The sequence below is a fragment of the Onychomys torridus genome, chromosome 2 (genome assembly GCF_903995425.1).
Source record: "Onychomys torridus chromosome 2, mOncTor1.1, whole genome shotgun sequence".
Classification (NCBI taxonomy): Eukaryota; Metazoa; Chordata; class Mammalia; order Rodentia; family Cricetidae; genus Onychomys; species Onychomys torridus.
In genome coordinates, this window is record NC_050444.1 from 151,808,789 (window position 1) to 151,825,165 (window position 16,377).

A 16,377-nucleotide genomic window follows, 5' to 3' on the forward strand; every position below is an offset into this window, starting at 1 on the left:
TAGGCTGGCTTCAAACTCGCGTGCGCCACCACCGCCAGGCTTTTTTTTTTTTTTTTTAAGCTTTCTCAGGCCTTATGGAAATTCAGGCTCCACTTTGGGTGCAAAATTTTTTTTTGTTTTTGTTTTTACCCTTTTTTTCTTTGGGGGCCCAGCACCCAGCTCCCAAATAAATCACACAGAGACCTATTCTTACTTATGAATGCCCAGCCTTAGCTTGGCTTGTTTCTATCCAGCTTTTCTTAAAGAAGAACTTATTACTCTGTCTACCTTATGCCTCTTGGCTTTTCTTTCTTTATTCTGTATTCCTTCCTTTACTTCTTACTTTGTGGCTAGCCCCTGATGGCCTCCTCTCCTTTTCTTGCTCCTCTATCTTCTCTTCCCAAATTTCTCCTCCTATTTATTCTCTCTGCCTGGCAGCCCCGCCTATCCTTTCTCCTGCCTAGCTATTGGCCACTCAGCTCATTATTAGACCAATCAGGTGTTTTAGACAGGCACAGTAACACAGCTTCACAGAGTTAAATAAATGCAACATAGAAGAATGCAACATATCTTTGCATCATTAAACAAGTGTTCCACAGCATAAACAAATGTAACACATCTTAAAATAATATTCTACAACAATCAACAGTTGATTTCATGAAAATCCACTAAATTTCATAGTTTAATAAGAGAGAACGGGGCAGCAGAACACAGTGAGCAATTGGTGGACATTGGGCCCTTGCCTCACATGTGCTTGTCCCCTAGAACCCCCTAGGGTATCAGTTACCATGTCAGACATTTTAAAAAATCTTTGTTTCATCTTAGAAATATACCTAAAGGTGTTTTCTAGTTTATCGGGGCAATGTTGTCCTATGGAACATACTGGAACAATGGAAATTCTCTGTATGTGCACTTACCAGTGAGGTACCCACTAGACACAGGTGGCAAGGGGCATAGGAAGGAGACTGGTACCATGGAAGATCTGAACATATTAGTTACTTCTGCATCACTGTGACCCAAATACCCGACAGAAGTGAGGATGGGAAGGTGTGCTGTGACTCACTGTTTCAGGGCTCAGTGCATCAGGATGAGGAGGTGGTTTCAGCGCAGCAAGGATCCCTCACACAGCCAATCAGCAGGCAGATGAGCCAGAACTAGGGAGTGGGTTATAAGCTTCAAAAGCCTGTTCCCGGTAACCTGCTTCTGCCAGCTCAGCCCCTGAAGATTCTGCAGCACCCCCAAACAGTGTTACTCAAGACATGACCTATGGGGAACACGTCAGATTCCAGCCATAATAATTTTTTTGTTTGTTGTCTTTTGTGAGACAGGGATTCTCTGTGTAGCCCTGGCTATCTTATAGCTCACTCTGTAGACCAGGCTGGCCTCTAACTCACAGGGATCCACCTGCCTCTGCCTCCTGAGTGCTGGGATTAAAGGTGTACACCACCATGCCCAGCTATAATACTTTTCAGTTAAGTTTAAATACATAAATAAAGCTGTTTTACATAGCAGACTTGAGCCACATACACAGTTTTAGCTCCCACAGTGGTGGCCTTCTAAAAACTAAAAGGGGTGAAATAAAACTGATTATAACAGAGTTAATGCAGCATATCTATAATATTTCAGTAAAACAGAATTAGAGATATTATGTATAATATCTATTAGTTGGTATTTTATGTTTATTATATTAAGTCTGTGAAGTCTGTAGCTGGGCATGGTGGTGTACCCTTGTAGTCCCAGCACTTAGGAGGCAGAGGCAGGCAGATTTCTGTGTGCCCAAGGCCAGCCTGGTATAAAAAAAAAAAATGAGTTCCAGGACAGCCAGGGCTGTTGCACAGAGAAAGTCTTTCTTGAAAAAAAAAAAAAAGACTGTGAAGTCTGGTATTTTATATTTAAAGAACATCTCAATTCTAATCTTTTGTTTTGTTTTGTTTGTTTTTTCAAGACAGGGTTTCTTTGTGTAGTTTTGGTGCCTGTCCTGGGGTCTCGCTCTGTAGACCAGGCTGGCCTCGAACTCACAGAGATCTGCCTGCCTCTGCCTCCTGAGTTCTGGGATTAAAGGCGTGCACCACTACCGCCCGGCTCAATTCCAATCTTTAAAATAAAGAGAAGGGCCACTGTGGTAGTGCACACTTATAATCCCAGAACTTGGAAGACAGAGCCAGGAGGATCCCAAGAAATTCCAGGCCAGTCTGAAACCAGAGAGAGCCCAGAGTGGAGATGTGGCTTGCTCAGCACGCAGTCCTGGGTTCAGTCCCAGCATAAACCCTACATAGTGGCCTCAGCTTGTAATTCTAGCTCCTGAGAAGGTGGAATTCTGCTATGAATTTCTTGTGCACTCATACACTACTAGGCCACAACGGAAAACAGTGTAAGCCTCTCAGACCTACTGCTGATCTGAACTAGGTAACACCCCTACAGAGACAACACCTGTCTCCTAAGCCTAGGAGACAGGCAGATTGTAGATGCACAGCTTCCTCTTCCTGTCAGTCACCTGTCAGCTGTCCAGGTCTCCTCGGCAGCAGCTCCACTTCTGTCCTACCTCTGCTATACGGAAGAAGGCCTTGTCGGCTTCTTCCCACACCTTCCTGCTTCCTGTCTTTGACTGCCTCTCTTCACGATGCTCTGGACTTCTGTGTACACCTCCTTCTGTGGGGAGGGGCATTGGGTCTGCCTCCCCACATTCCCGGCAGACATTTAGCAAGCACTGTCCATGCCTGCACTTGCCGTATCTAATACACGAGATGATTCAGCTTTAGGAAGGGGCTGTGTTCTCATCCTTTATGATGGGTGAGGAGACTGAGAGTCCATGTGCCAAGTCCGGTAAAGAGTAGAGATGGGCTGAGGGTGTGGATTGGTGAGAACACCCTTGCCTAGCATATGTGAGACCTTGAGTTCTGTCTCCAGCAGTGCACGAAGAAGCAAAACAAGCATGGATATACAATTTGAACCAAGGTGGCTCCCAAGCACAGGCTTTTAGATAACCCCACCTTGGCATGATGCTTAACCCCATCAGACCATTGTTTGAGGACAGACTGGTGCCTTGTTCAATGGGGACCCCAGCAGGGCACTGGAGTCCATGGGCTGGGGACCATGGTGCCCACCTGGACCTGTCATCTGAACACCTGACCTTGGTTCCCTCCCACACAGGGTGTCACTGAGGGCTACAACGGTACTATTTTTGCATATGGCCAGACAGGCAGTGGGAAATCCTTCACCATGCAGGGCCTGCCGGATCCCCCCTGCCAGAGAGGCATCATCCCCAGAGCCTTCGAGCATGTATTTGAGAGTGTTCAGGTATGGGCCTCACATGGGAAGAGGTAAGGCTAAGTGTCACAGATGGCCCCCAGAGTACCTGTGACAGGCATGGACTGTGGGTTGCAGTCAGAACCTGGTCCTGACTCTGCCTGGGTCAACAGAGCCAAGTCCTGGATTCTAAAAAGATCGTGGGTGAAAAACAAACCTGAGAAGAGTGTTGGTTCCGTGTTTTTCTCCTGCTGTCTTTGAATGTTCAAATTCATTTAACATTCTTGTATGATGACTCTGAACATGGTGACAGGAAGTGGTCATAACAGTCACGGCTCTCCCATTCATTGAGCAATTACTAAAGACCAAACTTGGAGGAAGCCCTTTGTGTACTAATCTCATGGACCTCAGATTGGACAACTCCCAATTGTGGTGGCCCTAGATGCTCCCACTCTTCAGCCCAAAGCCAGGGCTTGGTCCAGGTGGAGTCACTGAAACTGTGACCGTGGTTTCTCACCTGAGTAGTATGGAGGTTTCCATCTCCCTTCCTGTGAAGTTTGTAGGCAGCACATTGGATGAATAGCCATAACCCAGCTTGGAGGTCTGAGGGTTCTGGAGCTGGAGAAGGCTTGCCAGCAGGGCAGGCAGGGTAGGGTTGGGGTGAGGGCCCATGTGGCCTGATGTCTCCCTCCATCCTCAATGTCTCAGCTGTGGAGGCCTGAGCAGCAGGTAGGTTTGGAACCAGCCATCTTTTCATGCTCTGCTTCCTACAGTGTGCAGAAAACACCAAGTTCCTGGTCCGGGCTTCCTATCTGGAGATCTACAATGAAGATGTCCGTGACCTGCTTGGCGCTGACACCAAGCAGAAGCTGGAGGTGGGTACAGACCCCATGTGTGGTGGTTAGGAAGTTCCCAGGGGAGAGGCTAGTATCAGACAGTGCTGGGACTCAGGATCCTGCTGCCTCAGTTTCTCTAGTATTGGGATCATGGACAAACATCCTGTCCAGACTGGGGCCTTTTGAACTTGAGTCCTTAGAGAACCTAATGCGTGGGCTGTTACTGTTTCTGCTGCCACCACACAGGCTGGCTATCACCTTGAGCAAGGCCACTTCTGTTGAAACAAGGTGGAGTTTTCCAATAGATTTCTATTTTAGAAAACACTTCCACTGATAAAAATTAATAGATGGTCTAAAAGCAGGTATGAGTTACTTACTAAGCACTTACTATGTACTGGCTCCTCAGGTGCACTTTTCCACTTCATTTTTGGAGTAATCTTGCTTCTGGTTGTTGTCATCTCTAATTTACCAGAGTGGAAAGGAGGCTGAGAGAGCCACAACCTGTCCAGGTTCTACAATGCAGCAAGTGGCTAAGCCTGGACTTGAACCCAGGTCTCCCTAACTGAAGGGTTTGAACTTCAAACACCTGCTTTTACTGATGCTTATATGGCTAGGATTCCATCATCTTGGTCCACTTTGAAAAGGGGTATTGAGAATTGAAGACAGTAAGTAGAGCAAGCCCTCAGCATAGTGCCAGCACCCAGTAGGTGTTCAGTAGGCGAGCTTTAGAGGAAAACCCAGCAACGACAGGGGGGGCTGGCAAGTGGAGCCCCTGAGGGGCAGAGTCAAGGACAGGTGAACCCCACTCAAGGCAGTGAAGATGGGGTTTGGCTTAGTTAGAGAGCCTCAGGCACATTTTGTAAGTTGTCCTCAGTCTCTTCAAAGAACCGGTTTAGGGTGGGAGATTGCTGCTTCCCAAACAAAGGTGGAGGCAAAGCTAGAAGGCATGTGAGGGCTCTGTCCAGATAGGCTGGACCTGCATGACTGCTTGGGGCACCCTGCCGGACTTGGCTTAATGGCACAGGCTATAATCCTAGAAGTGGGGAGACTGAGGCAGGGGGATTACAAGTTCCAGGCCAACCTGGATCACATAGGGAGACTGTCAAAACAGAGAAGAAAAGGAAGGAAGGAAGGAGAAAGAAAGAAAGAAAGAAAGAAGAAAGAAGGAAGGAAGGAAGGAAGGAAAGAAAGAAAGAGAAAGAAAGAAAGAAAATATAGAAGTAGGAAAGGAGGAGAGTGAGTGAGTGAGCAAGGGGGAGAGAGGGAGAAGGAGGGGGAGAGAGGGGGAGAGAGAGAGAGAGAGAGAGAGAGAGAGAGAGAGAGAGAGAGGGAGAATATGAGCAAGCAAATACTACCAGGACTAGAAGCCGGTGAGAGGGCGTGGAGTCCCAGCTGGGACCCGTTGGCCTTGGCCTTGGCAGAGGTACTGATCTTGCTCCTGCCTGGGGCACTGACAAACCGAATGGCCTGCTCCAGGGAGGAGAGGCCAGTCTGAGATGCTGCCCCTCATCTGTGCTGGGATACCTCTGGATTTCCCCTCCAGCTATGATGCTTATGATCTGGCCAAGCCTCCCCCCCCTCCCCCCAGGGTCCACTAGGAAGCCAGTGATTCCAGCTTTAGGTGAGGGAGGGACAGTGGTCTATTGATTGTTTTCAGCAAAGACTTACTGGGGGGGGGGCAGAACCCATGTGTACCAGTGTGCCAGGTCACACACTGTGCTGGACCCTCCTCCTCCTCTCCTCAACTTCCATCCATCCACTCAAGGCCCTGCCCATCCTCCTGCTGCGGGCTTTGCACAAGCCTAGCTAGCGGCTCTTTGCCCTCCCTGCCAGGAACCTCTACCACCAACCTGCAGCATCCCCCTCACCAGAAGAGGATATTGGGAGCTGTAAGTCATGACTCACCCTCAGCCAGAGAAACAGGCAGAGGAGTTGGGTGGAGACTGGGAGCTCCAAAAGGCTAGCCTCAGGGTCAGAGCCCTGCCTGCTCTCAGACCTTCCAACCAACTTGTGTGGGTGCTGTGGGGACGCTATCCCTTCTTGGCTACCCTGGACCCTGGGAAGGCCTCGCTCAGGGAGCCCATTGCCTTGGGGGCAGCAGGTGATAGATGTGCTCAGCGGTGCACACCCTGCCGGCACTGGGTCTTTGATAGGTGGCTGCTTTGTGGGTGATATGCAGATGGTTTCCATGTAAGCGTAGGAGAATCCTGTTCTCATCCTCTATGATTCAGGCACCTATGTATAACCCAAAGAACACACAGAGTGGGAATGGATTGGAACCCGAGGCTCCACAGAGCAAGCTCTTAGCCTGTGGTTAGCATAGCGCCTGGTACGTTTTATAATTAGGAGTCAAGGAAGGTCAGCAGGAGATTTGGGGAAGCTATCCACCCCAACCAGTATAAATACTGCCCCAGATCTCCACCCAATAGATCATGGAGTGGAGTAGAGCCTGCAGGGCCCTCCCAAAATCCGTCCTGAGCCATGTCTGGGGGAGAGCTTATGAACGTCTCTTCCCAGTTGGACACTAGTCACAGCCATGTGCCTGTGCCCCCTCCATCCCTGCCATAGCACAGCTGGTTGCTATGGAGACCTGGCTCTGGTTTCTTGGAGCCTAGATGAGCAGTTACTGAGGGGAGATAGGATGTACAGCTGTCAGCCATCACTCAGCACCTCCCCAGGACCAAATGTTGCAGTGGGTATGAGTAAGCGTAGTGGAACTTCTCTGACTTGAGGGTGTCAGAGATGAGGGGGCTGGTTTTGCCTTGTGAGGTTACTCATGCTCAGAGCAGAATCCCTGTCCTCTTCATGACCTGCTTCCACTGAGCCCACTAAGTTCCACAGGCCTGCTTCCTTCTTATGTCCATGTAGCCTACAGAAATGGGGGTTTATCCCATTTCATAGTTGAGGTGACTCAAGCCTACAGAAGCCAGCTGATGTCCCTCATCTAGCAGGGTTTCTAGCCGGAGTCCTATTGAATAAATAGGAAGGTGGATAAGTATGCTTTTTAAAATAGGGTCTCCCCCCCCCCCCAGACAGGGTTTTTCTGTGTAGTTTTGGTGCCTGTCCTGGATCTTGCCTCACAGAGTGCTGGGATTAAAGGCATGCACCATCATGCCTGGCTAAATAGGCTCTTGTTGTTATTATTTTTCAAGACAAGTTTTCTTGTGTGGCTCTGGCTGTCCTGGAACTCACTATGTAGAGCAGGCTGGTATAGAACTCAGAGATCTGCCTGCCTCTGCCTCCTGAGTGCTGGGATTAAAGGGAGGTACCACCACCGCCCATTCTAAATAGGCTCTTTTAACAACAATTTTTTTAGATGGATTTATTCTTATTTTTACATGTATGAGTGTTTTGCCTATATGTATATGTTTGTATGTATGCTGTATATATGGATTTTGTTTGTATGTGCACTGTGTACATGTCTAGGCCCTCCAGAAACCAGAAGAGGCTGTTGAGCTATGACACCCTGGAACTGGAGCTACAAATGGCTGTGAGCCATCATGAGAACACTGGGAATTGAACCCAGGTCCTCTGCAAGAGCAACAAGTGCTCTTAGCCACTCTGAGCCATCTCTCCAGCCCACTATGCTCTTTCTGAGGGTGACCAGATACTCACCAGACCTGCTGTGTGCCCCCAACATAGCTCTAGATCCAGGGAGTGTAGTGGGATCCATGGAGTCCGTTTCTGGGCCCTGAATGCTGCCTGCCTCTGTTTGCAGGAGCCTGTCCTTTGTGCCCATCCTCTATGACTCTCTTTATCCTGTTTCTGAAGCCTCTGTCACTGGGACCCCACTATTAGCCATGTGGCTCTCAGAAAGTCATTTAACTTATCTGTTCCATAGAACCAGCCCCAATAGGACTTCATACCCAAGCAGGTGGAGCTAGCCTGTGTCCCCACGGGACTCCTACACAGAAGGGGACTTGTCCCCTCCTGGGACCCCTAGAGCAGACCACTGGGCCTTCTGGGCTCCAGTCAACGTGGCCACTTGGCAGGCAAACACTTGTTGTTGATCTGCTTTCCTTCCTTCCCCCAGCCAAGACACAGTCCTGCTGTGTAGCCCAGGCTGGCCTTGAATGTGCAGTAGCTCCCCCCTGCCCACTAAGTGCTAAGATTACAGACGTGTCCTGCTGCGCCCAGCCCTTCATCGGTCCTTACCAGTGTGGTTTTCTTTCCTCTTGAGAAAGTCTGCATTCACTGCTCTGAGTAGCAACAAAGCTCCTTGGCTTCCTGGGAAAGGGAGCCAGGAACATCGGGGGCATCGCAGCTTGCTCGCCACATCTCCAAGGGCTGAGCTGAGAACCTTGTGGGCTTTGGGCAACAAATGACTCCACCTGCCATCATCCAGGAGTCAGGAGACATTTCCATTGCCCCAGTCAGAAGAGGGAACATCAGGAGCCATGTGGACAGGACAAAGGAGATACATTCCGAGCCCTGGGTGCCAGCCCCATCATCTTCCAGAAGCTGAGGGGCCCATGCAAAGCTTGTCTGCCTTACTTTACTGAGTCTTTACCATGCCCATGATAGGTATGTCATGCCCATTTTCCAGATGTGCATATTGAGGTTCAGGATGTTACTGGCCCAAGATCCTGCAATGGGTGGGAGGCAGGAGTAGGTTTGCAGCTGGCTCCACTAGAGTGAGCCCCCTGCCTATTACAGGATGGTTTACGAGTGCACAGGTAGCCTGGACAGGGTCCTGCCTCTGGGTTCATTAGAGATCCTTGGTGATCTCAGCCTTCCCTGCTCCTTTCTGCAGCTGAAGGAGCACCCTGAGAAGGGTGTATATGTCAAGGGGCTGTCCATGCACACGGTGCATAATGTGGCCCAGTGCGAGCGTGTCATGGAGACCGGCTGGAAGAACCGTGCGGTTGGCTACACCCTGATGAATAAGGACTCCTCCCGCTCACACTCCATCTTCACCATCAGCATCGAGATCTATGCCGTGGGTATGGGGCCAGCTGCGGGCAGAGGGTGGCCCAGACATTCTGAGCCAGGTTCCCACTTCCTGCTAGGAGGGCATCTCACCTCTTTGGAGCCTGGAGAGCCCCATGGCAAACTGGGAAAAGATGCCCTTAACTGCCTGAAGGAAACAGACAAGGGTCCTTCCTGTGCTGGGACCAGTTTCCTGGATCTGCACCAGCAATCTCAAAACTGGTAGATAACACTGAGTACTTCCATGTGCCAGGCAGCATGCACCCATGATCTCATCCATTTCTTTTCAGCTCCCATGAGCTAGTAGCTCACACTCCCATTTTACAGGTGAGAAGACTGAGTCTCAGAGCTGGGGCTCGAGCTCAGTACTTGAGTAGCCTGCTTCAGGCCCTGGATTTCATCCCTGGAAAACCTGAAGGGTCAGAGGTCTATGTGTAACTTAGGCCTCCTCTTTCTCAGGAATGTTCTCTGCCCTTCATTCACCTACCTCTTTCTCTTCCTGGCAGAGCTGCTGAGAAAGAGGGGAAAGAAACCAGTGTTATTCTGGGCACCTGTAAGCCAGATGCTGTGTACGGGGAGGTGCTGTGTACAGGGAGGTACTTTGTGAGGGGAGATGCTGTGTGAGGGAGGTGCTGTGTGAGGGAGATGCTGTGTGAGGGAGATGCTGTGTGAGGGAGATCCTGTGTGAGGGAGATGCTGTGTGAGGGAGAGGCTGTGTGAGGGAGATGCTGTGTGAGGGAGATGCTGTGTGAGGGAGAGGCTGTGTGAGGGAGATGCTGTGTGAGGGAGATGCTGTGTACAGGGAGATGCTGTGTGAGGGAGATCCTGTGTGAAGAGAGATGCTGTGTGAGGGAGATGCTGTGTGAGGGAGATGCTGTGTGAGGGAGATGCTGTGTGAGGGAGATGCTGTGTACAGGGAGATGCTGTGTGAGGGAGATGCTGTGTGAGGGAGATGCTGTGTGAGGGAGATGCTGTGTGAGGGAGATGCTGTGTGAGGGAGATGCTGTGTGAGGGAGATGCTGTGTGAGGGAGATGCTGTGTACAGGGAGATGCTGTGTACAGGGAGGTGCTGTGTACAGGGAGATGCTGTGTGAGGGAGATGCTGTGTACGGGGAGATGCTGTGTACAGGGAGATGCTGTGTGAGGGAGATCCTGTGTGAGGGAGATGCTGTGTGAGGGAGATGCTGTGTGAGGGAGATGCTGTGTGAGGGAGATGCTGTGTGAGGGAGATGCTGTGTGAGGGAGAGGCTGTGTGAGGGAGATGCTGTGTGAGGGAGATGCTGTGTGAGGGAGATGCTGTGTGAGGGAGATGCTGTGTGAGGGAGAGGCTGTGTGAGGGAGATGCTGTTTGAGGGAGATGCTGTGTGAGGGAGATGCTGTGTACAGGGAGGTGCTGTGTACAGGGAGGTCCTGTGTACAGGGAGATGCCGTGTGAGGGAGATGCTGTGTGAGGGAGATGCTGTGTACGGGGAGGTGCTGTGTACAGGGAGATGCTGTGTGAGGGAGAGGCTGTGTGAGGGAGATGCTGTGTACAGGGAGGTGCTGTGTACAGGGAGATGCTGTGTGAGGGAGATGCTGTGTACAGGGAGATGCTGTGTACAGGGAGGTGCTGTGTACAGGGAGATGCTGTGTGAGGGAGAGGCTGTGTGAGGGAGATGCTGTGTACAGGGAGGTGCTGTGTACAGGGAGATGCTGTGTGAGGGAGATGCTGTGTACAGGGAGATGCTGTGTACAGGGAGGTGCTGTGTACAGGGAGATGCTGTGTGAGGGAGATGCTGTGTACGGGGAGGTGCTGTGTACAGGGAGATGCTGTGTGAGGGAGATCCTGTGTGAGGGAGATGCTGTGTGCGGGGAGATGCTGTGTGAGGGAGATGCTGTGTACAGGGAGATGCTGTGTGAGGGAGATGCTGTGTACAGGGAGATGCTGTGTGAGGGAGAGGCTGTGTGAGGGAGAGGCTGTGTGAGGGCTCCCTATGCTTCACCTCTGTAACTGAGGCCATTCTCGAGGCAGGCGTTATCATTCCCCTTTTACACATTGGAAACTTAGGCTCTGAGAAGTGAAGAGATTTTCTCATGCAGGGTACCCCAGCCATGAAGTGGAGGAGCCAGAGTTTGAACCCAGGGCCTCCTGGTATCTTGTCTACTAAGGCTGCAGCTGCATCAGTGTGTAGTTCATCACAATTAGAACTGCAGCGAGCACAGAGCAGGAAGCAGCCTAGCCCAACTGGGAACATAACTGGAGAGACCCCTGACCCAGGGTCAAGGCCAGGGCTGATAGAACCTCCCTGCATACTGTCCGTTCAGCAACCTGGGCAACCTGCCCCCAGACCAGCGCCCTGGTACTTGCTTGAATGAAGGACATCGACCTGGGTGTCACTGGGGATGCCCATCTGAAGAGGACATGACCTCACAGTTCAGTTGGGGCAGGGTCAACTGCCTGACTCAATGAATGAGAATCGTGAGCACTCTTGGGCTTTGCAGAAGGTTTGAGGGCAGGCTGATGCCTAAATGCAGCCATACAGCTAAATCTGTTTTCTTTCTCTCTCTCTTTTTTCCTTTTTCTTTTTTCCCTATGACTCATTGCCAGGTCTGCATGACAGTGCGTGGTGGATGGAGGATGCTCCTCTCTCACCCCTCAGCTGTCGTCCATGAGGCATTTACATTGTTTCTGGCTTCACAGTGCTGGGGGTGATGTGGCCACAAATACCTTTGTGTACAAGGCCATTTCTGCTCTGAGACTCGTTTGCTCAGGCTAGATCTGGTGTGCACTGTGAAAGCATAGAGCACTCACATACTCAAGGCTCATGACATATCCTGGTACATTCTACAAGTGCTCTCCAAAACACTGCTAGTCTCTTCCTGCTCCATTTTTTTAAAAAAATGATCTTACAGACACAAATCCCTCACACCCATCTAATGTCAGCAAACATTTTCTCTCCCTTAAGATTGCTCTGCACTGGTCAGAGACTATGTGGCCAGTTGACTCTGCACATCCAGTCCTGGTACAATGCCACTCAAGACTAGTCTTACTTTGCAGATGGGTCACTGGAGAATGAGAGAGCTGTGTGGCTGTGTTTATGCCCTACAGTGTGAAACAGGCAGGGTTGTTTTTCAAAGCCAGTTGTTTTTGCATGGAAGGTACAGTTCCCTTTCTGTCTTCCCATCTCCTCTTCGCCATCCTCTGCCTTTGGCCTCATAGGAAATCTGTCCAAACTGTTTTAAAAGAGACCACTGTCCTCAGAGAACAGACCCTTGTCTTTGGAGTCAGGCAATCCCGAGTGTCCACCTTGTCCCCACTCCTTGGCTTCTTTTTCATTTTTAAATGACTTATTTTTTTTTTTATGAGCCTTGTTGTTTAGCCTGCATATATGTCTGTGTGGGGGTATTGAATCTCCTGGAACTGGAGTTGTGAACTGCCATGTGGGTGCTGGGAATTAAACCTGGGTCTTCTAGAAGAGCAACCAGTGAGTGCTCTTAACCTTCTGAGCTCTCTCCAGCCCACCTCCCTCTTCCTTCTTCGCTTCTGTGTGGCCTTGGGAAAGTTCCATGCCATCCCTGACCCTCAGTCTTCTTACCTGTACCATGGCAGCCCCTCCTTTACAGACTCCTGATAGGCTCAAATGTAGCCCCAGGTGGATGGTAGGTCCTGAGGGCCTGGCAGCCAGCCACCCTCATCTGGGGAAGATGTGGAGCTCACCAGCTCTTGCTCCTTGCCTGCCTGTCTGCAGATGAGCGGGGTAAGGACCACCTCCGTGCAGGCAAACTCAACCTGGTAGACCTGGCGGGCAGTGAGCGGCAATCCAAGACTGGGGCCACGGGGGAAAGGCTGAAGGAGGCCACCAAGATCAACCTGTCACTGTCAGCCCTGGGCAACGTCATCTCCGCCCTGGTGGACGGACGTTGCAAGCATATCCCTTACCGGGATTCGAAGCTGACGAGACTGCTGCAGGACTCACTGGGCGGCAATACCAAGACTCTGATGGTGGCCTGCCTGTCCCCTGCCGACAACAATTATGACGAGAGCCTCAGCACGCTGCGCTATGCCAACCGGGCAAAGAATATCAAGAACAAGCCACGCATTAACGAAGACCCCAAGGATGCCCTGCTCCGAGAGTACCAGGAGGAGATCAAGAGGCTGAAGGCCATCCTGGCCCAGCAGATGGGCCCTGGCCAGCTATCAGGTGGGACAGCCTCGGGCTGCAGGAGGGGGCGGGGCCAAGCAGATTTCCCATCAGAATGTCCCTACATTCACTGACTCCCATAGGCAAGTCCTTTGACACCACCTAGCATACTCCAGTGGTAATGACCTCTACCTGCCTGTGGCCCCAGAGAGAGGCCTGGCTGGCCAGCCTGTCCAGTCAGCCCTAAGCTCACAGCCCATTCCCCACCCCAGGTTTGCTCATCTGTCTCCCTGGTTCAGTGTCCGGGGCATCGTGTTCTTAGCATCCCGGTGACTCACTTCCCCACATTCCACCCAAGCTCCTGTAATTGCCCCTGACATTAGCAGTCTGTCATCTGGCAGGCATTGACACTCAGGGCTGGAGCACAGGCCTGCAGGCCTTGAGACACCAGAGTGTTCTGGTGCTGTCTCTAAGGAACAGTGAGCATAGAAAAGTCTAGCATCAGCCCCTTGGTCCTGTCCGCCTGCCTCAGTTAACCCGTTCTACACCCAGCTATCTGCCCACTGCCCCCCCTCCACCCATCCACATATCTTCTCACATGCTTGCCTCTTTTCCACACAGCCCCTCCTCATCCATCCTCCCAACACCCACCTGCCCTCCTGCCCCCCTTCTCCATCCTCCACCCATTCAGATTTCATCCCCCAACTGTTCACATAGCCACCCACCCGTTCTCCTTCCTGAACCCTCCCACCTCCCCACCAACCACCCATCCATCCAAAGCTCCCTAACAGTTCTTCATATGAAAACCAGGGCTGGACAGAACACAAGACTCAGATCCAGGCTTTGTCCCCAGTGAAGGCAGACAGCCATGCCGGGCAGAGAGGATCCAAGCCTGTCCAAAAGGCTTTGATCAGTTAGATCTCCATAGAGGGTATAGCAGCCAAGCTGAGGCCTGGGCATGTGAATCATCCCTGCTAGGGTCAGGGGTGAAGTGTGAGGATCCACAAACACCACAGGGCACTTAAGTCCACATACTGCTGCTGACTGCCTTAGAATGGTGGGGAAGGTGGGGAGCAGTGGTGGCGAGGTAGAGTGGCAGGATGTAGCAGAATGCCCATCCCCTCCCCTCCCCCTTCCCCGTTCCCTGTCCTGACTGAAAACCCCCAAGACTGGTAAAGGGATGCCAGGAGGGGAAGAAGTACCAGACCCCAATGGGTCCCCAACCCAGCAGCTAATGGGGGCCCTTCCTGGGTTAGAACCCTGATGCTCAGCCTTTCTCCCCAGTGCACAGTGGTGTGGAGTTGTGTCCAACGCTACTTCTCCAGTGTCCTGAACTCTCCATGGCTGGTCAATTGCATTTTATTTGACATAAAGGCATATTCATGCTTGGTTCCTGGGTGCCTCACCCTTGATTCCTCTTGTCTCTTTATCCAGCCTTGCTGTCCACTCAGACACCCCTGAGCCCTGCCCAGCCTGAGGAGAAGCTGCTGACCCCCACTGCTGTGCAGCAGGACACTGAGGCTGAGAAACAGCTGATCCGGGAGGTGAGACCCCAGCGAACCACCAGTGTGAAGGGGAGGGTGTCCTAGGGAGAGCCAGTGCTGTAGAGCGTCACCCTGATTCACTCCTCGTGGGGTTGGCACCATGGTGCCCCTTTTGTTTCTAAGAAAGCTGGACCTCAAAGAGATGTTACAACTTTTCCAAAGCTATAGGGAAGACAGGAATATCAAAGAGTTGGATCCAGGATGTGAACTTGGGTTCCTGACCTAGACTGCTCCCGGTGTTACAATAGAACCTGTGCAGGGAGAAAACTGAGGACCAGGGGCATCCCCAAGAGAAGGTCTCCTTGGTAACTCTGTGTCTTAGTATTCCTATTGCTGTGAAGAGACACCATGACCACAGCAACTTTTATAAAGGAAAACATTTAATTGGGTGGCTTACAGTCCATTATCATCATGATGGGACATGGTGACGTGCAGGCAGACATGGTGCTGGAGAGGTAGCTGAGAGTTCTGTATCTTGCACAGGCAACAGGAAGTCAGCTGTCTCACTGGGCATGGCTTGAGATCTCAAAGTCTGCCTCCACAGTGACATACTTCCAACAAGACCACACCTCCTAATAGCGCCACTCCCTTTGGAGGACATTTTCCTTCAAACCACCACATTCCACTTCCTGGCTCTCAAAGACTTTGTAGCCATATCATAATGCAAACTTCATTCAGTCCAACTTCAAAAGTCTGTAACAGTCTCAAAGTTATTTAAAAATCTAAAGTTCAAAGTCTCTTCTGAGATTCATACAATCTCTTAACTGTAATCCCTTGTAAAATCAAAAAGCAGACCAGACCACATACTTCCAAAAGATAATGGCACAGGATGCGTTACCATTCCAAAACACAAGGGAACATAATGAGGAAATGCTTGACCAAAGCAAGACTGAAAAGCAGCTGGGAAAACTCCAGACTCTGCATCTCTGTGTGATGTCAAAACGCTCTTCAAATTTCCAACCCTTTTCAGCTTTGTTGACTGCAACATACTTCTCTCCCTTGGGCTGGTTCCACTCCCTGTTAGCAGCTCTCCTAGGCATGTATCCCAAGGCTCTGCATCTCCAACATCTTGGAGTCTCCAAGGCAATCCAGGCTTCAACTTCACATTGTCAAGCAATGGTGCCTCTAGGCCTCCATTGAGTGACACCCCTGATGCATGCCTGGCCTCAGCAGATTTATTCCATAACTCCTTTCTTCTATCCTTAACTCTAAAGCCAGAACCATGTGGCTGAAGCTACCAAGTTCTTCTGCTTGCGAGGGCTGGAACATGGCCCCTCATTCAATTACGTCTTCACCATCTTTCTGTCCTTCACTGCCTAAGCTTGACTGTCCTGAAACTTACTCTGTCAACCAGGCTGGCCTCAAATTCAGAGATCTGCCAGCCTCTGCCTTCCAAGGGCTGGGATTAAAGGTGTGCCCCACCACACCTGGCTCTAATCTTTTCTTTAATTCCTTTTCACAAGTAGGAACCTGGTGGGATGGGATCTTGCCCTGAGGTCACCACTCCCTTTATTCCATTCCTTAATCTGTTTCTCTCCTTGAACATAGGATTTAGCTTCATTCCACTTCCTGGTGCCCCTTTTCTTCTCAGTCTGTATATTTTGTCATTTTCCTTGCTCAGCTTATCCCTTTTTGTTATAAATCTTCATTAGAATTAGCAATAATAACCACACAACAGAGTCTATACTAGACTGTTTTGAGATTTCCTCTGACAATGGAATT

The 16,377-nt window shown here is 50.8% G+C and overlaps 1 protein-coding gene across 8 annotated transcripts in view; it reads left to right on the plus strand.

Annotated features, from left to right (window-relative positions):
* The window catches only part of Kif17 (kinesin family member 17), a 38,086-nt gene that overhangs the window by 6,050 nt on the left and 15,659 nt on the right, over positions 1-16,377 (plus strand). For 7 of the 8 annotated variants that reach the window (XM_036179569.1, XM_036179567.1, XM_036179568.1 and 4 more), the window contains exons 2-6: positions 3,130-3,276; positions 3,999-4,100; positions 8,815-9,004; positions 12,719-13,171; positions 14,546-14,655. In XM_036179569.1, the coding sequence (XP_036035462.1) occupies positions 3,130-3,276; positions 3,999-4,100; positions 8,815-9,004; positions 12,719-13,171; positions 14,546-14,655 (1,002 nt within the window). The remainder of the gene's footprint in view (positions 1-3,129; positions 3,277-3,998; positions 4,101-8,814; positions 9,005-12,718; positions 13,172-14,545; positions 14,656-16,377) is intronic. The other variant, XM_036179565.1, reaches the window with a different exon arrangement.